Here is a 24,466-nt window from a genome sequence, read left to right on the forward strand (position 1 = left end):
AATGTAAGCAAGGCTTTTATGTTCTTTGAGGCAGGAAATCATTTACTTATTTGGGAAAGAGGGAAAATGTTGTTTGGTCAGTTTCTTGATTTTTCTACTGGTCAGATTATTTTTTTCAAACTTGAATCATAGCATTATGTTAGTGTGACTCTTTTTTCTGTTTATTTCAACTTTCTTATAATTCAACTATGATCAACATTAGTATGGCGTTTAAAAGTACAGCTATGACTATCTTTAATTTCTGCCTGTGTATTGGTTTCCATATTTGCTTCTCTCCGCCTTACTCATACACTCCTTCAGCCAAACTGCCATTTCTTTGTTTGTTTGTTTTTGTTTTTTCTGGTTTTACTGTGAGACAGTAACTTTCATCCTCATTTTGCATAGCCTGCACGTTCTCTTTCTTCTGATTCTTAAGGTTTTTGGTGATATTTGTCCCATAAGGAATTTGGGTTTGTTTTCAGTTGGTCATGTCAAAAAATATCAAACACACAAATTAATCAAACACACAAATTAAAAAAATTAATCACACACAAGTTTAAAAAAACACACACACTAATCAAAAATATGTTTAAATGACATTAAAAAGCAGGCCTCCTAACAGCAAAAAAAAAAAAAAAAAAAAAAAAAAACTTTCTGGCCGAGATATGTTCATCTTTGTGTCCGATTCATAATCTGCTATTCTAAGACTCTTGTTAAAATTTGGATCCCAATTTCAGTTTAAAGATTAGCAGAACTTTCTGTGCCATATGTGATCTGAAACTATAGTTTTGATATAAACTGTCCTACCTGTTGATCAACTGATTTTTACTTTTGCCTTTCAGGGTTTTGACCCGCCGCATCAGAGTGATACAAGAACTATTTACATAGCAAATCGTTTCCCCCAGAATGGCCATTATGTTCCTCAGAAATTTGCAGACAACAGAATCATATCATCTAAGGTAAGGATCCATGTACTTTGACAAAAATATTTGATAAAGAGTAAACATCACTTAAGATGTTATGGAGTATAGGTGCATCCGGTGGTGTGATGTGTTTTCATGTAATTTAAAACAGCAAATGACTTCAAAACCAAAGTTTAAATAGTGAGGCCCCCTCTCCTTCTCCTCTCTGCTCCCATCACCCTGCCCTGCAAAATGCAAAAACCTAATTGCACGCCAACCAACCCTCTTGGGTAAAATTCCTCAGAAAAAAGGTGAGTCTTGAACCATGAGATCCATTGGCAATTCCCTGAATCACCTCCAGATATTTACATCTGTACTTAGAGAGGGCATCTCTCAAATTGCCAAGTCTCAAGCCTATTATGTGAAAAAGAGCATGTTAGTGTAGAGAACATTGAGCTGCACACACAGTTTCCTTCCTGGTGCACAGTCTGGCCGTTGGTGGGGTGCGTGGACATAATTGGTCAGGGTAAATAGCCGCAGCTGTGGTAAATCTTTCCCCCTTCCCAGTAGTCAGCTCGCAACCAGCTGTTTGGCTCAGTGGGAAGGAGAAAGTAGTCCCAGGGGAACCACTCTGACACCGCTCCCTCCCAACGCACTCACCCACACGCATGTGCATACACCGATAGGTAGAAAGGTGTCTTCAGCTGGCACTGCCACAGTGCAGAGCTGCCTCCATGCTTGGGTTTCTCCCAGCTCCTGGCTTTCCCACAAGAAGGGACAAGCCTTGGCTCTGCCTCACCTCAAAGACAGAGAAGAGTGTACAGCACTTTGGGGATGGCGGGGGGAGAGAGAGATGAGGAGAATGAGAAGGTTTTGAGAGATTTATTAGGGAGAGACTGGGAGGAGATTGGGACATTTTTGATGGAAAATTTATGCAATGTCACATTATATAACCACACTTCTCTTTTTTTTTTCTTTACAGTATACGGTGTGGAATTTTATTCCGAAAAATTTATTTGAGCAGTTCAGAAGAGTAGCCAATTTTTATTTTCTTATTATATTTTTGGTTCAGGTAAGTTGAATAAAACTTATAATTTCATGAGAGAGACTCCGTAGTCTGAATATAGAGCTGGAAACAAGTATTTTCTGGGTTATAGTCTCAGCTCTGCTACTCATTCTCTGCCTTGGGCAAATCACTTAAACGGTCTGTTTTGTTTTGTTTTTTATTTTTAGTTTTTTTATGGCACAATAACTACTTCACAAGATGTTGGAGGCTTAACTACTTAAAAGGACTGCACTGAATTTAGGCTCACGTTTGACATATTATTTTGAGTATTTACAGTTTTTATGAATTTTAAATCTCCTTAGTTAAAACTGCATTTTTCAATCAGTTATTTCCAGTGTCTGTAACGTAGTTGTAGCACTGCTTTGATGTCTGAAAAGTGGTCAGTGAAACTGGACAAAGAAAAGAGACCTGGCGGGCATACACACGAAAATAGGTTAGAGGCCCCTTCTTCTGTGGGATTCCCTGGGAGTGAGGGCAAGAATTCAATTGATCAAAACAGCTACCTGCCTCAATTTAAAACCAGTTAGAATGCATGGTTTCTTAGTTCCCATGTATCATAAGAAAGAAATTTTGTTTCTGGATAAACATTTCTTTAATAAATTCCAAATGCCGGTCCATCTCAGTTTTATGGAAATCACTAGCATTTGAGACTAGAATGAGACTTCAGTGACAACAATTTTATTTGCTCAACATTTTCTTCAAGTATTTTTTCAATCACCAAATGTACAATTCTAAAATGATGAATTTGGAGATAGTTAAGGGTTAATGTCTCTTTTACCTGTAAAGGGTTAACAAACAGGGAACCCAACACCTGACCAGAGGACCAATCAGGAAACAAAATTCTTTCAAATCTCGATGGAGGGAAGACTTTGTTTGTAGTTTTTGGGTTTGGCTTTGTTCTCTCTGGGTCCTGGAAGGGGCTAGGCGTGCAACCAGGTTTTTTGCCAATCTCCCTGCTACAGTCTCTTATATATTCAAAATAGTGAGTATCTAGTAAGGATCAGGCGGTTATAGTCTTTTTAATTGGTTTTCTTTATTTGCAAATGTGTATCTGGCTGGTAGAGTTTTAATGTGTATTTGGCTGGAAGTATTTTAAATGGTATTTCTGCTGGAGGAGGCTTTTTCTCCAAATTCTATAAGCTGACAGACCCTGTAACTTTTACTATCTAAATTACAGAGAACTTGTACCTTTTTTTTTTTTCTTTTTTTATTAAAAGTTTTGCTTTTAAGACCTGTCTGTTTTTTTCACCTTGTTGAGGCTCAAGGGAATTGAGTTTGTACTTAACAGGGAAGAAAGGGAAGGGAAGGGAGGGGAGAGGGGTGGAATCCCTTTGTTTTAGGTTCACGGAGCTTGAATCTGTATTGCCTCTGGGTGAGGGAGAAGGGGAGGGGGGAAGGAACATTCCTCCCTGATTTAAGATTCAAGGGGTTTGAATCACAGTAATCTTCCAGGGTAACCCTGGGAGGGAATCCTAGAAAAGGCACTGGTGAAGGAAAAAGTTTACTTTCCTTGTGTTAAGATCCAGGGGGTCTGGGTCTTGGGGGTCCCCAGGGAAGGTTTTGGAGGGACCAGAGTTTATCAGGCACTGGAATTCCTGATTGGTGGCAGCGCTACAGGTTCTAAGCTGGTAATTGAGCTTAGAGGAATTCATGCTGGTACCCCAACTTTTGGACTCTAAGGTTCAGATTGGGGAAAGATACTATGACATGGTGTGCAGCGTTGGGATAAGAAAGCAAAAGCCAGTAAGATGATTATTTTTTCTTTTTTCCTCTGCTAGCTGCTTATAAGCAGAGAAAAGGGGGTTTTTAAAAGCAAGTCTGCAGGTTCTTTTTCTTTCTCTCTTCCTTCTGAGTACACTGAAGGCAGAGAGATTAAGGTTTAACAACGGTCTTTTGTTAAACAAAGCAGGCTTAAGTGGTCAGCAACAGACTCCAGCAGAACATATTTGCAAATGAAAGGTTTTTTCAATTCTTTTTACTTTGCCATGAGTAGCTAGGGAAAGAAGTAGAAAGGCACTGTTGCTAAGCAACCCTAAGAAGACAACAAATAAGCAGCAGTTCAAGCAGTAAACACCAGAGGGCACCCCAACACAAGAAAGCAGGAACCATGACTACCAAGGGCCTGAAACAGGAACTGGCAAGACTGGGTGCAGAGGAACACCTCAGAGACGCCGACCACAAGCGAGACATGGAAAGAAAACAAAAAGAAATAGAAATAAGAGAAAAAGAGAAGAAAAAATCAAAGAGGAAGCCTACAAAAGAGAACAAGAAGCCAGAGACGCGGACCACAGAAGAAAAATGGAGCTCCAAAGGGAGGCACACCAGCAGGCCATGGAATTAGAACAGGCTAAGCAGCAGAACACAGCCAATTCTAACAACACTTCACCAGTTGTTGTTCCACATCCCAAAAAATTTCCCACGTACAAGGCAGGTGATGACACTGAAGCCTTCTTAGAAAATTTTGAAAGGACCTGCCATGGATACAGCATCTCTAAAAAACAGTACATGATAGAGCTGAAGCCACTGCTCGGTGGACCCTTAGCAGAGGTGGCGGCTGAAATGCCTAAGGAGAACATGAACGATTATAAACTTTTTCAAACCAAGGCCAGAATCAAAATGGGGATAACACCTGAGCATGCCTGTCGGCGGTTCAGTTCCCTAAAATGGAAACCAGATGTGTCATTCCCCGAACACGCCTACCACATTGCCAAGAATTGTGAGGCCTGGATATCAGGAACAAAGGTTAACAATATGGACGAGCTGCACCTCCTGATACAAATGGAGCAGTTCTTAAATGGTGTTCCTGAGGAAATAGAAAGGTACATCCTAGATGGAAAACCCAAAACGGTAACCGAGGCAGGGGAGATTGGAGCCAAATGGATGGAAGTGGCAGAAAAGAAAAAAGCTGCTGTCAAGGGGAGCGACTACCCCAGGGGGCACACCGACAATAAACCCTATAACCGAGGGCAACCTAAGGAAAGCCACAGACACCCTATTCTCCCACCTCATCAGTCTCCAGTAACCCACCTTGGCCCAGTGACCAGTCGGCTAGACGATGCTTTAAATGTAATGAACTGGGACATATAAAGGCCAGCTGCCCAAAGAACCCCAACCGACTGCAGTTCATTATACCACCATCACACCAAAGATCCCCAGGCCCAGATGCCTCTCAAATACCCTTGGAGCGAAGGGAAACTTTGAGAGTGGGCGGAAAGAAGGTTACCACGTGGAGAGACACAGGGTCACAAGTGTCAGCTATCCACCAATCCCTCGTGGACCCCAAAGTCATCAACCCAGAGGCCCAAGTGACAATTTACCCCTTCATGTCACAAGCTGTAGACTTGCCTACAGCTAAACTACCTGTCCAGTACAAAGGCTGGTCAGGAATGTCGACTTTTGCAGTCTGACAATTATCCCATCCCCATGCTGCTGGGGGAAGACTTGGCCAACCAGGTGAAGCGGGCCAAGAGAGTGGGAATGGTTACCAGCAGCCAAACCAGGCAAGCTTCCAGACCCATTCCTGTTCCTGAGCCATTCACAGGGGCCCTGTCTGTGTTACCAGAGACCCAGACAGAGGTACATGAAACAAATGCCTGGAAATTTAACGTTAGGGCGGACAGTTTGTCAAATTATACCTTTTTGGTAAATAAATGCATGCAGACATGAATTAATGTCACTGTCAAAGCAAAGAAAAGCATAGATTTAGCCTACTTTGTAACCTGATGGGGATTCTCTAGATTCTTGGTGCTGCTACTTTTAATAAGTGGGCATCTATGTATTTTATGAGATTGCTCCACACACAACTCTGTAATCATATAGTGCTTTAGTTATGCAAAGAACTTTACAATTACATCTCATCTGTGAAATATAGGTAAGTGATTCCCAATTTTATGGATGGGAACACTGAAGGGTTTAAAAGGCTTGACCACGACCACACAACAAATAGTAATGGAGCCATGATTAGAACTTGGCACGTTCTGATTCCCCATTCTGTGCTCATTGATCCAGACCATTCTGCCTCCCCTTGCACCTGCTCTTTTGAATTCAGAAGAAGTAAACTTCTGATATTTTGTTTTTATGTTAAAATGCCTATTTGAATATCAATGAGTCTTAAAGTTGTTCCATTTCCCTAGGAAGGGCTGGTATCCTATAGTTATGAATGCTTTGTCCAGTCTCTCTTCCTAATTCCAGGAATGCTGATTTCACCCTCCTCTTGGGATTCTATCCTATTATGTAGCTAGATCTTAGCATGAGGAAATTTTGTTCCTAATATCCAAAAATGCATAAGTAAATACAGGTAATGCTCTAATTTGCCATTACTATTAAAAAGCTCTTAAACCTGGTGGTGTGACTTACTCCTCACACAACTTTACTCATGTAGCTTAGTTCTGAGTTCAGCCTCCATTCCACTAAGGGTCTCTTTAGTGGATTAGTAATTGTTTCCTAAACCCACCTTTACATTTAGATGTTGCCAGTCTCCACATGAACAAACTGAGATTTAAAATGAAACCAGAGTTTTATTTTGCTTGTGACTCTAAACCCACCTCCTCTCTCCATAGGCGAAAATGCATGAACTCAGTGGATCACTTAACTCATTTAAAAAAAAAAATCTGTGTCCATTTAAATGGGGAGTGCCACATTTTTATAACACTTAATTTTTGTGCCCTGCAATATCCTGAGGAACTGTCCAGATTGAGGTGTTAGAAAAGGAGGTTTTTCAAACAAATTGATAAATTACACAGTAATAAGTCACCAAGACCAGATGGTATTCACCCAGGAGTTCTGAAGGAACTCAGATATGAAATGTCATAAGTACTAAGTGTGGTATGTAATCTATCACTTAAATCAGCTTCAGTACCAGGTAACTGGAGGATAGCTAATGTGGCACCAATTTTAAAAAAAGGCTCAAGAGGCGATACCAGCAATTACAGGTCAGTAAACCTAACTTCAGTACCAGGCAAATTAGTTGAAATGGTAGCAAAGAACAGAATTATCAGACACTTAAATGAACACGATTGGGGAAGAGTCAGCACGGCTTTTGTAAAGGTAAATCATGCCTCAGCAGTCTATTAGAATTCTTTTGAGAGAGTCAACAACTGTGGACAACGGATATACCGTACTTCGACTTTCGGAAAACCTTTGACAAGGTTTTCTGTGGGATAAGAAGGAAGGTACCCTCGTGGATCAGTAATTGGTTAAAAGACAGGAAATAAAGCATAAGAATAAATGGTCAGTTTTCAGAATGGATAGAGGTAAATAGGGGTGTCTCCCAGAGATCTCTACTAGGACCAGTGCTGTTCAATATATTCATAAATGATATCTGGAAAAAAGGGTAAATAGTGAGGTGGCAAAATTTGCAGATAATACAAAATTACTCATGGTAGTTAAATCCAAAGCAGACACTGAAGAGTTAGACTCATAGACTTTAAGATTAGAAGGGACCATCATGATCATCTAATCTGACTTCCTGCACATTGCAGACCGCAGAACCTTACCCATCCATTCCTGTAATAGACCTGTAACCTCTGTCTGAGTTACTGAAGTTCTCAAATCATAGTTTAAAGACTTCTAGTGTTAATGGTGGATTCTCTGTAACTTGAACTTGTGAGTGACACATGCCCCATGCTGCAAAGGAAGGCGAAAAACCCACAGGGTCTCTGTCAATATGACCCGGGGGAAAATTCCTTTCCACCCCCAAATATGGCCATGGGTTAGACCCTAAGCATGTGCGCAAGACCCACCAGCCAGACACCTTGAAAAGAATTCTCTGTAGTAACTCAGAGCTGTCCCCTTCTAGTGTCCTATCACCAGCCATTGGAAATATTTGTTGCTAGCAGTTGCAGATCAGCTACATGCCCTTGTAGGCAGTCTCATCATACCGTCCCCCTCATACATTTATCAAGCTCAGTCTGGAAACCAGTTAGGTTTCTTGCCCCACTACCCTTTGGCAGGCTGTTCCAGAACTTGACTCCTCTGATGGTTAGAGTTACAAAGGTATCTCGCAAAACTGGGTGACTGAGCAGCAAAATGGCAAATGACATTCAGTGTTGATAAATGCAAAGTAATGCACTTTGGAAAACATGATCTCAATTATACATACAAAATGATGGTGTCTAAATTAGCTGTTGCCACTCAAGAAAGAGATCGTGGAGTTATTGTGGATAGTTCTCTGAAAACATCTGCTCAGTGTGCAGCAGCAGTCAAAAAAGCCAACCATGCTAGGAACCATTGGGAAAGGGATAGATAATAAGACAGAAAATATCATAATGTCACTATATAAATCCATAGTATGATCACATCTCGAATACTGCGTGTAGTTCTGGTTCCTCCATCTCAAAAAGATATATTGGCATTGGAAAACGTACAGAGAAAGGCAGCAAAAATGATTACAGGTATGGAGCAGCTTCCAAATGAGGAGAGATTAAAGACTTGGACTGTTCAGCTTGGAAAAGAGATAACTGGGTGGGGCAGCATGATAGAGGTTTATAAAATTATGAATGATGTGGGGAAAGTGAATAAGGAAATGTTGTTTACTCCTTCACATAACGCAAGAACCATGGGTCACCAAATTAAATTAATAGGCAGAAGGTGTAAAACATAAGGAAGTACTTCATACAACGCACAGTCAAGCTGTGGAACTCGCTGTCGGTGGATATTGTGAAGGCCAAAACTATAATGGGATTCAAAAAAGAATTAGAAAATTCATGGAGGCTAGGTATGTCAATGGCTTTTAGCCAAGGTGGTTTGGGATGCAACCCCATCCTTTGAGTGTCCGTAGCCTCTGACTGCCAGAAGCTAAGAGTGGACAACGGGAGGATCACTCGATGATGGCCTGTTCATTCGCTCTGAAACACCTGACATTGGCCACTGTCGGAGACAGGGTACTGGGCTAGACGAACCATTGGTCTGACCCAATTTGGCCATTCTTTATCCTCTTGGAAACTTGAGAGCAGCATTTCTTTTCCTATCCGCTTTATCGAAGTAGATTTTTATTTACTACTTTTCATGATCCACTTGGTACTGCCCAATCTGTGTGTGTTATACTATTCTTCTTGGTATAAAATATCTTTCCAGGCTGAAATCCTGTCTGGCTGTATACTAGCAGAACACAAGTTTTCTAGCTCAGACTTGAATTGGCCATATATTTTAACTCTGGTAAATTTGAGAGTAAAAAGATCATGAACAGGCCCTGCTGTGGCCCAAGCTATTTTCTCTAAAATTTAGCTTTTTAAAACTCTATGCAAGATTTATTTGGAAGTGCTTCCCAAGGCAATGAGTTAAATTTCAGATAAACCTAATAACTTTCTTAAATTAATATTAATGTTTTGAATAACTGTTTGCCTCTGTATCCTTTCTCTGCAGCCCTTTAATACAGTTAATTTATCCTGTAAAGTATCTCTGTTCCTGCAGTAAAGAAAAACCCATGCAGGCCCATGCACAGATTTTTAGCGTTTGCACTGAAGTTGGCACCACAACAGTGGTAACACAAATTGTAAAATCTGTAAGGTTCTCTTGTGGGAGACAGAAAGCAGTACTGTGAGCAAAGGGATTGTTTAATTTATGTTCCAGAGATAAAGTCATAGGAAATTTGTGCTTTCAGTTTTCGGTTTGAATTTAAGATGTCTTTTATCCTACTTTTATATTGTTGTAAGCTAGTTCTTTGTATGGTGTAAAAAAGCAGTTTCGTATAATATATTTCTTAACTCAACTTGGTAGGAGAAAAAAATCTTGTTTTCATTGGTTAAGAATCTTAAAATCAAAATATGTGATGCACACTACCAACTGCAAGAGAAATTCTCTTCTGCGATCCTCACATGGATTTTCTGTCTGCATTGTATGTCAGTATTGCCACCTTTGAGGAGAACTGTTTCTGACATCAAGGGGAGTTTTGCACCTAGAATGACTATAGAATATGTAATAAAGATCCTCACTGATTTACACAATTTTGCTCATGTGGTGTAAAATGTTATGGCCTTTTGGTTTTATAAGATTTTAAGAATAATCTTGTACTAACATTATTCTCATTCTCTTTTCCTATAGCTTATGATAGATACTCCTACCAGTCCTATTACAAGCGGATTGCCATTATTCTTTGTCATAACTGTAACAGCCATAAAACAGGTATGAAATTAGCTAATTAACATGATTCCTTTTTAAACATTTTCTTTAAATAATGTAGTCGGGATTTGTTAGACGTTCTGAGCAGTAAAGCGCACACACACAGTTTCTAGAAAGAAATCAGTAAATGTGTTTAAAATGTTGCCCACCAGAAGCTTAAACTGGGAAGCTCTGCTTAGCTGTCAGGCACCCAATGACTCATTGTAACACCCTTAAATGCACAGTAATGACTGTCAAAAGGCATTTTAGTCTAGGCTTTGTATGTCAGTTGTTATAAGACCATTTCCTAATGCCTCTCACTTATTCGCTTGGCACACCTCAGTACACATTATAAAGGAATCCTTGTACATAATACAGACCAGGAAAGAGACTTGGGGTAGATGATGCATTAAATATACCTGTGCAATGTTTGGCAGCGGTTAAAACAGCCCCAAGAGTGGGGTAGAGCGCTTTTCTTGCCAGTATAGAATGGTGCGCTAGGCAGGAAAGGCTTAAGTCCTCTTCTGGGGCAGAAATATATAGGCATTCACACAGCTGTCAGATGAATGGAGGTAACCACTTTACAGTTGCATATTGATTAGAAGCAGAAATTAAATTAATATCCTAACATTACAAAAATAATCTTTGTAATCTAAAGAGATCTGACTATATTTCATTGTCGCTGAAGTATATTAATGCTGGTAGGGCTTTTGGCAAGGCTTAATGGTTACCTGCAAAATAGATTGTTGAATTTTAGTTAATCCTAAAAGATGTCTGAGCCATTAGTGATTATCTTTGAGAAGTCATGGAAGATGGGAGAGATTCCAGAAGACTGGAAAAGGGGCAAATATAGTGCCTGTCTATAAAAAGGGAAATAACAAACTGGGGAATTACAGACCAGTCAGTTTAACTTCTGTACCTGGAAAGATAATGAAGCATATAATTAAGCAATCAACTTGCAAACATCTAGAAGAGAATAAGATGATAAACAACAGTCAGCATGGATTTGTCAAAAACAAATCATAGAATCAATCATAGATTATTAGGGTTGAATACCTTAAGAGATCATCTAGTCCAACCCCTTGCCCAAAGCAGGACCAATCCCCAAATGGCACCCTCAAGGATTGAACTCACAACCCTGGGTTTAGCAGGCCAATGCTCAAACCACTGAGCTATTCTTCTCTTACAAAGACACAGACACACAGACAAAAAACCCAGGGTTGTGACAAATATATTAGACATACCTATGTCATAGAGCAGGAAGGTACCCTGACAGGTCATTGAGTTCAGTCCCCTCCCAACCTGATAGCTTTCTTTGGCAGGGTAACAAGCCTTGTGGATAGGAGGGAAGCAGTAGACATGGTATATCTTAATTTTAGTCAAGCTTTTCATACGCTACCACATGACCGCCTCATAGATAAACTAGGGAAATGCAACCTAGATGGGGCTACTATAAGGTGGGTGCAAAACTGGTCAGAAAACTGATCCCAGAGAATAGTTAGTGGTTCGGAGTCATGCTGAAAGAGCATAATGAGTGGGGTCCTGCAGGGATCCGTTCTGGGTCTGGTTCTGTTCAATATCTTCATCAGTGATTTAGATAACGGCATACAGCAGGGGTAGGCAACCTATGGCACGCGAGCTGATTTTCAGTGGCACACTCACTGCCTGGGTCCTGGCCATCGGTTTGGGGGGCTCTGCATTTTAATTTAATTTTAAATGAAGCTTCTTAAATATTTTAAAAACCTTATTTATTTTACATACGACAATAGTTTGTTTATATATTATAGACTTATAGAAAGAGACCTTCTAAAAACGTTAAAATGTATTACTGACACATGAAACCATAAATTAGAGTGAATAAATGAAGACTCGGCACACCACTTCAGAAAGGTTGCAGACTCCTGGCGTAGAGAGTACACTTATAAAGTTTGCAGACAATACCAAGGTGGGAGAGGTTGCAAGTGCTTTGGAGGATAGGATTAAAATTCAAAATGATCTGGACAAACTGGAGAAATGGTCTGAAGTAAATAGGATGAAGTTCAATAAGGACAAATGCAAAGTACTGTGTTTAGGAAGGAACAATCAGTTGTACACACAGAAAATGGAAAATGACTGCCTAGGAAGGAGTACTGTGGAAAGGGATCTGGCAGTCATAGTGGACCACAAGCTAAATATGAGTCAACAGTGTAACGCTGTTGCAAAAAAAGAAAACGTAATTCTGGAATGCATTAGCAGGAATGTTGAAAGCAAGACATGAGAAGTAATTCATCCACTCTGGTTAGGTCTCAACTAGAGTATTGTGTCCAGTTGTAGGCACCACATTTCAGGAAGGTTGTGGACAAATTGGAGAGAGTCCAGAGAAAAGCAACAAAAATGATTACAGGTCTAGAAAATGTGACCGATGAGGGAAGATGAAAAAATTGGATTTGTTTAGTTTGGAAAAGAGAAGATGGAGAGGGAACATAACAGTTTTCAAGTATGTAAAAGGTGGTTACAAGGAGGAGGAAGAAAAATTGTTCTTTACCTCTGAGGATAAGACAAGAAGCAATGGACTTAAATTGCAACAAGGGAGGTTTAGGTTGGACATTAGGAAAAACGTCCTAATGAGTGGTTAAGCACTGGAATAAATTGCCTAGGGAGGTTGTGGAGTCTCCATCATGGGAGATTTTTAAGAGCAGGTTAGATAAACACCTGTGAGGGATGGTCTAGATAATGTGCGGAATTCCCCAAATGGCAAGGGTAAGAAGGTCGTTCAGGATACGCATTACTGAAGTGATCTTTTTCTATTTGTGTGACTCCCCAGCATTCACTGCACCAGTTTCAAGACACATGTCACAGAACTCGGTAACTCTGTTAGACTGGAGCTGTTCTATAGCAGCGTTGCAGTGGAGGGAGTAGGGGGAAGAGAAATAATGCCTCTTAAGATTAGGGTATTAAAATCCTACAAAATGGTATGATATTTTAAATCCAGTAAGTGATTAAATGAACATGCTCTTGAATATTTGTCTCACTGAATTTAGTATGTTATCAAAAGTACGCTAGATCTTCACAGAACACTGATCTTTTGGTGTAATCTTTAGAGGTAGTTGATGAACACACTTTTGGTACTTTGAGTAGCATTCAGCTTTTTATATAGAAATGGTAAATATAAATCTGCTGCAGGCTTTGCTTTTTATCAAGTCACACTTTTTAAAAATTTTCACATCTGAATTTTATGCACAGCTGTGAGCTTGCTTTTTCGTCCTCCAGGCCTACTTTTGTAACTTTGAATTGAGAGTACAGTACACGCACACTTGTGAATGAAACATTGGTAGAAAAATTATTTAACAGTGAATCATAGCCAGAGTTAGTCAAGAAACAGCAAAATACATTGCTGCTAAAAATTACTGGCTCAAGAACTTCCGTGTTACATAATTAGATTTTAAGCTTCTTGGGGCAAGGACTGTCTTTTTGTTCTGTGTTTGAGCACACCTAGCACAATGGGGTCCTGGTGCATGACTGGTACTCCTAGGCACTACAGTAACACAAATAATATTAACATTAATCTTAGTTCCAGGAATACAGATAGCCATTGAATTCATACGTATGCTGGCCGATCCATTGCCTACTGCATATCAATAGTATCTTCCAGGATATACCTGTTACTGTCTGACCACAGATTTATTGGGAGGTGTACAAGTAAACAGGCAATATATTAACTAATGCACAAAGAAAATATAAAACAGGACATGTACCCTCCTTTGATTTTTGGATATCTGGAGGAAAAAGTTAGTTTGTATTCTCTATTAAAAGTTCAGGTTGGTTAGTCAGTCTAAATCATTGCCCTGACACAGTCTAGATGAATTAAAACTTTTTGTACCTGATTTTTTCTCACATACACTGTCATCTCCACTTGCTCAACAAAACATGAATATCAACTCCACACCATAGAAGTTAAAATTCCTTTGCAAGAACAGGTGCCTCAGCTGTTGCTTAGAAAGCCACTAGAGCAAGCTCTCTGGGAATTGCACAGTTGAACAGAAAAGGGAGTTATTTTAATAAATTAGTAAATGAGACTGGGGGAATGATTGGCTGTATTCCCTACACAGTTTCCTTAATCGACTTAGACATTGTGAGGCTCTCAGGTTGCATGAGCAGTCATTTTAATTCTTTTTCAGGAACCTTCACCTCAGATATTTTTGTTTTAAAATAGTAATAACAGATTCCGTAATTGTACATTATGACTGCACGGTGATGGGTGCAGTAGAACCTGAATAGAACAGAGGTCTAGTGACATGCTCAAGTTCAGACAGCTTGTTGTTTGCAAAGCTATGGTGCCTCAAACTACTTTGTTACTCTTAGAAAAGTATGTAGCTGTTAGGTTTCTAGTTTAAAATATAACGTTCAATCTTGTATTTCTGCAGGGTTATGAAGACTGGTTACGACATAAAGCAGACAATGAAGTAAATGGAGCTCCAGTTTATGTTGTTCGAAGTGGTGGCCTTGTAAAAACTAGATCAAAAAACATTAGGGTATGTGTCTAGTAACTAGAAGAAAACAGTGTGTTTCTTCTTTAGAACTATAGCTATGCCAATTAGTTCATTTAAGCAAAATGCTCATTTGCTGCATTGCAATTTTATGTAGGCCTATTGTATTATAAATCTGAGTAATTGTTAAAATTAAAAATCTATTCTTTTTCAGAAACATACTCTTATTTGTGTTTATCTTTTCAGGTGGGTGATATTGTCAGAGTAGCCAAAGATGAGACTTTCCCTGTTGACCTTGTACTTCTGTCCTCTGATAGAGTAAATGGTTCGTGTCATGTTACTACTGCTAGCTTGGATGGAGAAACTAATCTTAAGGTTGGTAGTCTAAACATATGCAGTTTTCTAGTATGAAATGCAACATAGAAATAAGGCAAATCAACTTTCAGCCTTTGCTTCCTTAAATGTATCTGTTAATGACTCAAATGGGAGGTTTTTGTGTATCTAATTTTACTTTTATTAAAAATTTCCCACAGCTTCCACAATGTGCTAGCAGTTTTACTAAAAGAAAAGAAACAGTGTCTAGGCTCTGTACTAATTGAAATATAGTTATTTTTTTATTTTTACTTATTTGAGCACATAGCAAGGCTATTTTTAAAATCACAATACGTCATAATCTTCTATTTTACCTTGTTGTGCTACACATAAGATCTTATTCTGCCACCCTTACTCAAACTGAGTAGTACCCAACCCCCTTGAAATCAATGGGCTTACTCTCATTGAGTAGTACATCTTACTTCAAAAGTAAGAGTAGCAGAATCTGACCTTTAGTTATTAGGTGTGTCTTAATATATCAGAACTGTAATATCGTTTATTTTTCTTTATTTTGAGCTGCAGTATATTAATAGGACCAAGAATCTTGCTTGATCTGCTAATTTAAGAAATTTTATGAAATGGTAATTAATGTGAGTTTTTTCTGGTCAAGCTAATCACTTTTAAGAAACACTATTGCAGTACGTTAAATGGCAGTTTGCAATGTCACAGTGGTGAAACATCTGTCAGTATACAAGATGTGATGCTTTCATAAACAAAATCCATGACCTTGTTCAGGGTTCCAGAGGCTTTTCTTGACCAACGAAACGCCAGCAAACTAGTGCTGTTCTGTATCATTGAAAAATTCTCATATATAGAGATGTGTGTTTTTCAGACTCATGTTGCGGTCCCAGAAACAGCAGTATTACAGTCTGTTGCCAACCTGGACACACTCGTAGCTGTCGTAGAATGTCAGCAGCCAGAAGCAGACCTATACAGGTGTCATTTTATTCTTCATAATTTCAAAGTTGATTTTAAAAGCAAAATTTCTGATGGTTGTTAATGATATGGATCTTGCTGAGAAGAAAGTTTCTCCAGGTGTATTGTTGTACATTTCAGGTTTTATTAAACAAATTTAGGAATTTTTATGTAAATCCCTGTGATGCTTAAAGCTGCAAAAAGAGAGAGAGCCTTCTGATTTTTTTTATTTACATTTTAACACCAGCATGGTTCTATATCACTAGATAAGCAGTAAATTTGTTCACAAATTTTAAAAGTAATGGTGCTTGAGCAGGAATTGTGGGAAAAAAACAAGAGCTGTACATAGTTCTGCCAAACACTTCATTCCTGAATATTTAACACCCCTTTCTTTTGTTCTAAATTAAAGTGTGTCAAATTGTGTGATGTGTTAATTTTCCACTAAGAACATATACCCCAAAATTCACTTTCATTTACAGCCTAAGCAGGATTTGAACTGTGTTTCCCAGCAGCAAAAGATTAGTTTAAATCATTAACACACCAACATGTCTCATTTAAAAGCTATAGTCAGCAAGCAATGTGATAAACTTTGTAAAAGAGTATTTTCATAACAAATGTATGTGTTTATATAGGTCTATGGCCCTGTAAATATTTCTGACTCATAGCATATTATTAACATTGCATGAATTTTTTATTCATGACTAGCTTTAATAGAAGCCGATAACTTTCATGTACATTAGTTTTAGTAATTATACTATATGGACAGTAACTTATTTTAACTGAGTATTTGGATCCTTGTGGCATTTCAGGTTCATAGCATGAATGTATATTTGCTTAACTAGTTACTGAACAGCGAATCTCTTAAGTGGATTGTAAAGGTCATAGAATTAGTGATGTCAGTAAGGAAGTACTAAACCAATGATCGTGAACTTTTGCGGTCCTTTAAAATCAGGGTGTTATAAGGCATACAAAATATATTTGACATTTCAGACACATAAGAATTTGAAAGTATGGTTAAATGTGAAATTACTATTCATTTCAGATGGAAAAATGTACTGATAACTTTGACTTTTTTGTTTTTGTTTTTTGAATTCTGTTTCTTTATTGGAACATGTAATCACTCTAGGGGGAGTTTTCAAAAGATACTTGTTACCTGATTTCATAAATTGAGTTGTATGGGATATTTCTAAAATCACTCCGTTCATTTTCTTGAAGGGGGGGATGGTTCCTAGCTCTTGTTGAGGACTTCTTGAAACATACCTCAGAATTATCACCAAGGTTAATGTATTGCCCATTAATAAAACAGACTGTAAATCAAGGATGGGATATTCCATCTGGCACATACCACATTTATGTCAAGATTTCCTTGCGTAAATAAAATAAGGATTTTTTTTTTTATATTGGAGTTTGTACACCAACAGTCTGACATATGACCTTTTTTCATAGATTTGTTGGAAGAATAACTATAAGTCATCAAATTGAGGAAATTGTACGGTAAGTAAAATGTTTGTAAAGGTCACTTGGTAAAACTTTAAAAGCTAAGTTAAGGTGATCGAACATGACTGTTATAAAAGAACATTATCATGGAATGGAAAAGGATAATAGTTTATTATCCAGATGCTAGTTCAACTCGATAGTTAAGGTTGAGTCAAGTAAAACTGAATTAGACAGTTGAAATATTTAAACCTAAATTTACTTGTGTTTTCCAAAAATTAGTTTATGGTCATTTTAAGTGTTAGCTTCACTGCTGGAATTAACTTGTTTTTTGTAAAGTTGGCATTTGAATGTTTTAAAAATGTGTGTATGAAGTTAGCATGTCAAACATGTGAGAAGTGTTGTAACTTACAGTTCTGTGTCTCATAATGCAATGGCTTTATTATCAGAGGCATTGAGCAATCTCAGCTCCTGCTGAAATCAGTGGGAACTACTGGTTTATTACTGGCTTTGGTTTTTTTAAACACGTTTAATGTGCACTTTCACTAGGTATTTACTTAAATGTTGCAGCACATATAATAATCCCATGTATTGCAGTAAATGCACATCACCTATGGTAGTGAACATGCCTGTTGTAATAGGTTTTCCTGTTCCATTGAAATAAATGGAATATCCATTTAAAATGCAGCAAAAATTATCAAGAGTCAAACGGTAAAGGAGCTCAGAGATTTAAGACCAGATTTTCAACTGATATTAGCTCCCATATAGGCACCTAAAAGAAGTACCCAGGGTTTCGAGAGTGCTTAGCACCCAGATTGCAGTTAGAGCTGGTGAGTGTTAAGACCTCTTGAAAAGTTGGTCCTCTCTGTCTTTTAAAATGTGCTTTTGCACATAATAGATCCTTCCTGTGACTTGTTTGATGTTTTAATGCCCAAGAAGTTCACTCTTAATTGTTTTTGTTGTTCAGACATAGGCCTTAGAGGTGAAAGATCTATCTTCTGTTCTCACACTTCATACAAGACTTTGGGCAAATCATTTATTCACCCTGGTCTTCAATGTACTCATCTTTAAAATTGGCATAATATTTACTGAGTTCACAGCCAAATTGGGAGGCTTAATTAATTAATATTTATATAAATTTTTATATCTTCAGATAGAAGACACTATGTAAGTGCTCAGTTATAAACTTGTTAAAGAGATTATTCAGTTAAGTAGGAAAAGAGCTTAAAAAAAATCAGAACCAGTTAAGAATGAACTTCTTGGACTAGTTCTGATTTTTTTAAGTCCTTTTTCCACTAACTGAATAATTTCTGAAACAAGTTTATAGTTCAGCACTTATATAGTGCCTTTTATCTGAAAATATAAAAATCTTTATAAATGTGAATGAATTGATGCTCTCAATACTGCTGTGAGGTTGGTAAATGTCAGTTTTAAAGATGAGTACATTGAATAAGGGGTGAATAAATGATTTGCCTGAGCTCTTTCCCAAGGTCTTGCGTGAAGTATGGAGACAGAAGATAGATCTTTCAGCCCCAAAGCCTATGCCTGAACAACAAAAATGGGGCATTCCCAAAGGTCTTCTTTAGGTTGCTACCACATTTGCAGCTCTTCAAAATATATTATTGCCAAGCTTTTCATGTTCAGCTCCAAGATTATTCTCAAAATTAATTCAGTTGAAAGGTTTAGCAGAATCAGTTTTAAGCATGAGTGAAGACACACTTACAACTCCACCAGTAGACAGACCTTATATCTCCTTACCATAAAAAATAAACCAGTTTAGCCTGTACTGAACTGATTTAGCTAGCTCAGAATACACAGATCAACTGGTTTTATTGATTGTAAAACCAACTGAGTCCAGCAATATGGGTACAGCTTCTTAGGAGAACATAATTTACCTGAATACGTAAAATCTTCTCTACTTCAAGAGTACTATATTGCATTGTTTTATTTTTTATTAAAACTTTGCAACTCTGTTAAGAAATATTTACATTATAAGAATTTTTACTCAAGTTTGGGTTGAATTCTTTCTAACAGTGATTTTATACGGGGAAAAAATTAAAGCAAATGTCACAAACTCAAGTGCATAATTTGCCCATGCAGTTACTGTGGTTGTAGATGCAACTATGGCAATTGCTTGTGTAGCTATAGTTAGCCTGGCATAAAAGTCTGTCTTTTGTGAACACAGTTTTTTAAATCTGGATTATTTTCAACTGAACATGAAGGATAAGTCACTTTATTTATGTAAATAGTAGTTACGAGCTATTGTTGTTACTGCTTATGGAAGAGTGAAAAACAACCTCCTGTACAGCTTAGTGTTGAATAAGTTGTACATCTTAGTGTTTAGTTTTTAATTCTGGTGTCTGCCTCTCCATTGGAGGTTTTTTTTCCATTTCAATTTCTATTGGAACCACTTCAGGCAAAATAAGAAAATTGTACTTTTTTTTTTTTTTGCTTGACTTCAAGCTAACTTTTTTGACAGTTTCCAAAGATGGTGCAAACATTGGTATGGAACATATACATATCACTCTTACCTTAAATTAATCTTCCTGATAATTACAGCTGTGCTTTCCACAGCACCAGTTTTAGCTAATACAAACTGATTTAAAGGGACCCTTAGAATTCAAAATGATGATGTCCTGGATTTTAAAATAGCCATTCTTAAATATTGTGCTTTTTTAAAAAAAAAAAAATGCTGATTATCTATTTCTTTTTAGACCTCTTGGGCCTGAAAGTCTTTTACTTCGAGGAGCAAGATTAAAAAACACAAAAGAAATTTTTGGTTTGTAGTCATTGAAACTTTTTTAACAGTGTGTCTTCTTAAAACATGTTGATGAGTTGTGGTCTAATTTTCCCCTTCATATTGAAGATATTTTAACAATCCTTCTTGAGGGTACCTGTAGATGGGTGGGGTATGATCATGACTGAAGGGGAGGAGACTATGACCAGAGAGCCCTGTGGAGTATCAGATTCTGTCTTTGGGTTTAATAATGGAGTAACAAGAATCCATTACCTAGGTGTCTCTGACACTGCCGTCTGTTTCCAGTGTTTAAGACCCACTCTAGGGCATTTTATATTCTGACCTCTATACCCTTAATTATATATCAGGGAACACTAAAGACCTAACATTGAGCAGGATTAGCAAGGGCTAAAATTAGTTCCAAAACTCTGCTTCATCATCACAGAATACCACCAAAATGTCTGTCTAGCCTCACCATGGTGTCTGAGTGCACATTACAAGTAGCAACCTCTCTAATTTTTGTAGAAAGCACTAAGCTGTACCTGAACAGAAACTGAAGTATGGTTCTGTTTTTTCAGGTGTTGCTGTGTATACAGGTATGGAGACAAAGATGGCATTAAATTACAAGAGTAAATCTCAGAAACGATCAGCAGTAGAAAAGTATGTATGTGTTTATACTGTCTTTATTTATGTGTAGAATCTAAACTCAGTGTTTCAGCAGTAATTAAAAAAATTAATTGCCTATGTTTTTGTTAGTTGTCAGTACATAGACAAAGGGAGCTATTGTAAATGTTAGGTCTTCTGCAGGCTGGTGTAACTGTAATTTAAATTTCATTTGTTAATACTGGTTCTCTGATTTCATCACTTAATTACTTACAGCTTCATTTTGCAATAGTATACAAAACTAGTTTGATTGCTCTCTCTTACGAGGAAGGATTAGAATAATAAAAATAAGTCAGATTTTCCTCTAAGGCCCTGTTTGGCAGTCCTTAGGCAGCAACTACCTAAGACCATGAATGCTACTCCAGAGTAGTCAGGAGGAGTTTATTAAAGAGATGTGATGTGCTCCTTTCACCAGAGGTTTAGAGTTTGTGTTTTACAGTAGTCCCAACCTTTTTCACTCTCTTGACACATCCTTTATTAGGAAGTTGCATCCTGCCCTTGTGGTGGGATGAACTCAGTTGTAGTCTTAATTTCTGTCTCCTGAATCCTGATTTTTTTTTTTCCCTTCTTGTTCCATGTGGGTACTTGTCCCTGTTACGTGGTCTGTGGTATTAATAGAGAAGATACAGATTCTGAAAAGAATGTCTCCTCAGGTGTATATGGAGCACTAAGCATCTGAAGATACTGGAAAATGCAGTTTGCCATGAAAAAAAAAAGTTTTGTTTCATTGTTTCTGGGTAAATTATTTGTTTCCAGAAATAATTATGCGAGGGATATTAACTCCTTATACAGGTTGCACATTCTATTTTTAATTCTTGGCTTGTTGTCTTTCCAGTCTAAAAGGCTGTTAAATGTACTGTTTTGACATAAGTCTACCAATAGAACTCATTATACCAAATTTGTCTCTAAAAATATTTAATGTTTTTGTCTTTGCAAGTTCAAAGTGCAGGCTGACCTGCTGATGTTCTTTTACAACCAAAGAGTTAATTATACTAATGTAGCCAGGCACAAACAAATCTATGGGATGCACAAGAAGCTGCTGTATCTTTCCCTCCCCTCATTTAATATTTCCCATGCACTGACATCAACTCTGGCCTTAATGAATATTGGCAGGGTTGAAGGGTGGTCACTGTGCAGTCAAGTACTGACAGGCAATGCTATGGAACTGCATTTTCAGGTAGCGAAAAGGGAGCGGCCTTGGATTGGGTCTCTGTATTGGTCTTCCTTAGTTCCTTCACATTCTGAAGTGGTATTCAGAAGAGAGGGTGTCCTTGGAACAAGGATAATAAAAATTGATCCCCAAAACTCCAAACAGCAGCTGTTACAGGAGACAGATTTTGATAGTGTTGCACCTTAATCTAACCTTCAATTTACAATAACTGCAGAAATCTACTGTAATTTAGTATACATTTTAGTCACTTGTAGTATTCCATTCCTGTTTACCATTGTTTCCATTTGTCACATAGAAACTTTTCTGTTGTTTGAAACAGACACACTGAAAATATTTGCCAACAAAACATTTTGTCATAGTTAAATTTTAACATTACTTTCATACATTAAGGAAAAAACAGAACAGAATACACTGAAATAGTATTTTTGTGTCCTCCTTCCAGGTCTATGAACTCATTTTTGATTATCTATCTAATAATCCTCCTTTTTGAAGCAGTCCTGAGTACAATCTTAAAATATGCCTGGCAAGCTGAAGGAAAATGGGATGAACCTTGGTATGACCAGAAAACTGAACATGAAAGAAACAGCAGTAAGGTAATATGTGGTTATGTAAAACTACATGTTGAGTAAATACACTTGTAGATACTAATAGTATGTCTGAACCTTAGAATACTTCCATTCTTGGATTTAGGCATGGCAGCTGCATAGTCTTTCAAAGTTATAGTTAGTTGGAAGTCAGTATTGCTTTAATCAGTGCCAGTTCCAGCTTTTTTGCTGCCCCAAGCGGTGAAAAGGGGGGAAGGGGAGCAGAAATCGGTGGCACTTCGGCGACTGCTCTACAGCACCACTTCATTCTTCGGCGGCAATTTGGCAGCCAGTCCTTCCCTCCGAGAGGGACTGAGGAACCCGCCACCGAATTGCCGCCAAAGACCCGGACATGTCACCCCTTTCCATGGGCTGCCCCAAGCACCAGCTTGCTGTGCTTGTGCCTGGAGCCGGTCCTGGCTTTAATTTAACCTTTGGAGGAAACCAGCTTTAGTTTTAGTCCTGTTTCTGAAGTGGGGGAGTGCAAACTGTCATTTCCTAGACTTTTTGTTTCTTTTGGCAAGGCCTTGTTTTTGTTTTTAGTAGGGTATATTCACAAGGCTCTGTCACAGGGTTCTGTGTGTTCATCTCACATTGTTTGAGGGTATCTTGCCCATCCTTTTATGTTAAAACAAAGAAGATTTTGGGATTTTGCCTATTTTGTGCACTGCCTGTTGCAGTGTTTTCATTGTGTTTTTTACTTTGGGAAATCCTGTCATGCTGGTATCAGTCAAGTAACCTCCCTTTGCCTGTAATTTCACTGCTTTGAAGACATTGCCTGACAGAATTCTCTTTCCTTTAGAGTTTGAAGGGATTCTTTGAAGAGATGTTCTGTTGGATCTTATAGTTTACATCTCTGGAGGATATCCCTCCTTAGTCATTTTTTTATTTTAAATTTCAGACTTGTTTTGGGAGCCTCCTGCTTCCCGTGCAGTTCAGGAGCTTATAGGAAAGGTTGGGAAGGGGTGAAATTTTCAGAGGTACACGGAGTTAAATGCTCATTTCCTGCTGACTTACACTGAGAATTAGGCACCTAACTTGCCTTTGTAACTTTGGAAATCTCCCCTCTAGACTCTAAGGCAGTGGCATTTGGTGTGTGCTGACTTGTCATCATTACAAATATGTAAAAGGATCCAAATTATTGAACTGAAAAGAGTTCTTCCAGGTTTCACACTGCTGCTGTAAAATAAAATGGAAGATGATATGAGGAGCTCTCATTCAGGAACCTACAGCCAATGTTGTATTAGTATCTTTATTATAACACACACAACTTTCCCAAGGATTTAAGATGTGAACGTTCTTCATGATTGAACTGGGAAAACATAAACATAATCTCTTCCTGGATGCCACTTTTTTGTAAATTACATTTATAGTTAAGTTGAGTGTTAAACTTACCAAATGCTTTTAGCTTTAAAACAATCTTATTTAAAATTTTAATTTTTTGAAGTATTAATGAATTGAAGATGTTTCAAAATTGCTCAGTGGCCGTCTTTTTTAGTATCTGAAACTACTTAAAGAATCTCCAGTTTTTTGAAGTAGTCAATCAAGTAAAGGCTTATTTTTTTTTTTAATTTGTCTGAAGTAGTTGCTATATAAATGAGAAGAATTTCTGGAACCATTGCAGTGTGTTTGAAAAAAACAGGATAAGTATTTACAAAGCCATTCCATCCCCTCATCCTCACCTTCAAGGCTATGAGTAACCTTGCTCCTTTCTTTAATGTCGTTTCCTCCTACTTTTCCCTTTTCCCCTCTACTGTCAGACCCTCCATTTTCTGAGCCACTACAGTGTACCATGTCTTTGTTTCTTGTCTGTCTTAGATTTGAAAATCTATAGGGCAGGGAGCCTCTGTTTTGTAAATCACCATGTAAACTTACAGTGCTGATTAAATAGTTATGCCAACATTCCCTAGTTAGGAAGAACACGCTTTTTTATTAGCAAAATATTTACTACTTTTCCATTGCGTTCCCACACATTGTTCTCCTACTCCAGTATATGTCAATGGCGTTAAAAGGTATGTTCCAGTTCTTCTTGTCTCAAATATCCCCCTTTGAGGAAATTCCTGCCAATGTCTGAAAGCTT

At 38.0% G+C, this 24,466-nt stretch overlaps 1 protein-coding gene across 5 annotated transcripts in view; it reads left to right on the plus strand.

The window, feature by feature from the left end:
* Positions 1–24,466, plus strand: part of ATP11B (ATPase phospholipid transporting 11B (putative)) — a 104,960-nt gene that overhangs the window by 24,861 nt on the left and 55,633 nt on the right. For all 5 annotated transcript variants that reach the window (XR_007775812.1, XM_050964271.1, XM_050964269.1 and 2 more), the window contains exons 2-11: positions 822–938; positions 1,864–1,953; positions 9,988–10,068; positions 14,448–14,555; positions 14,757–14,885; positions 15,715–15,818; positions 17,244–17,291; positions 19,946–20,010; positions 20,547–20,628; positions 22,245–22,395. Coding sequence is in view for 4 of the 5 variants with exons in the window: in XM_050964271.1 (XP_050820228.1) it covers positions 822–938; positions 1,864–1,953; positions 9,988–10,068; positions 14,448–14,555; positions 14,757–14,885; positions 15,715–15,818; positions 17,244–17,291; positions 19,946–20,010; positions 20,547–20,628; positions 22,245–22,395 (975 nt within the window). In the remaining variant the exon portion in view is untranslated. The remainder of the gene's footprint in view (positions 1–821; positions 939–1,863; positions 1,954–9,987; positions 10,069–14,447; positions 14,556–14,756; positions 14,886–15,714; positions 15,819–17,243; positions 17,292–19,945; positions 20,011–20,546; positions 20,629–22,244; positions 22,396–24,466) is intronic.

This window comes from Gopherus flavomarginatus, chromosome 8, assembly GCF_025201925.1.
Source record: "Gopherus flavomarginatus isolate rGopFla2 chromosome 8, rGopFla2.mat.asm, whole genome shotgun sequence".
NCBI lineage: Eukaryota > Metazoa > Chordata > Testudines > Testudinidae > Gopherus > Gopherus flavomarginatus.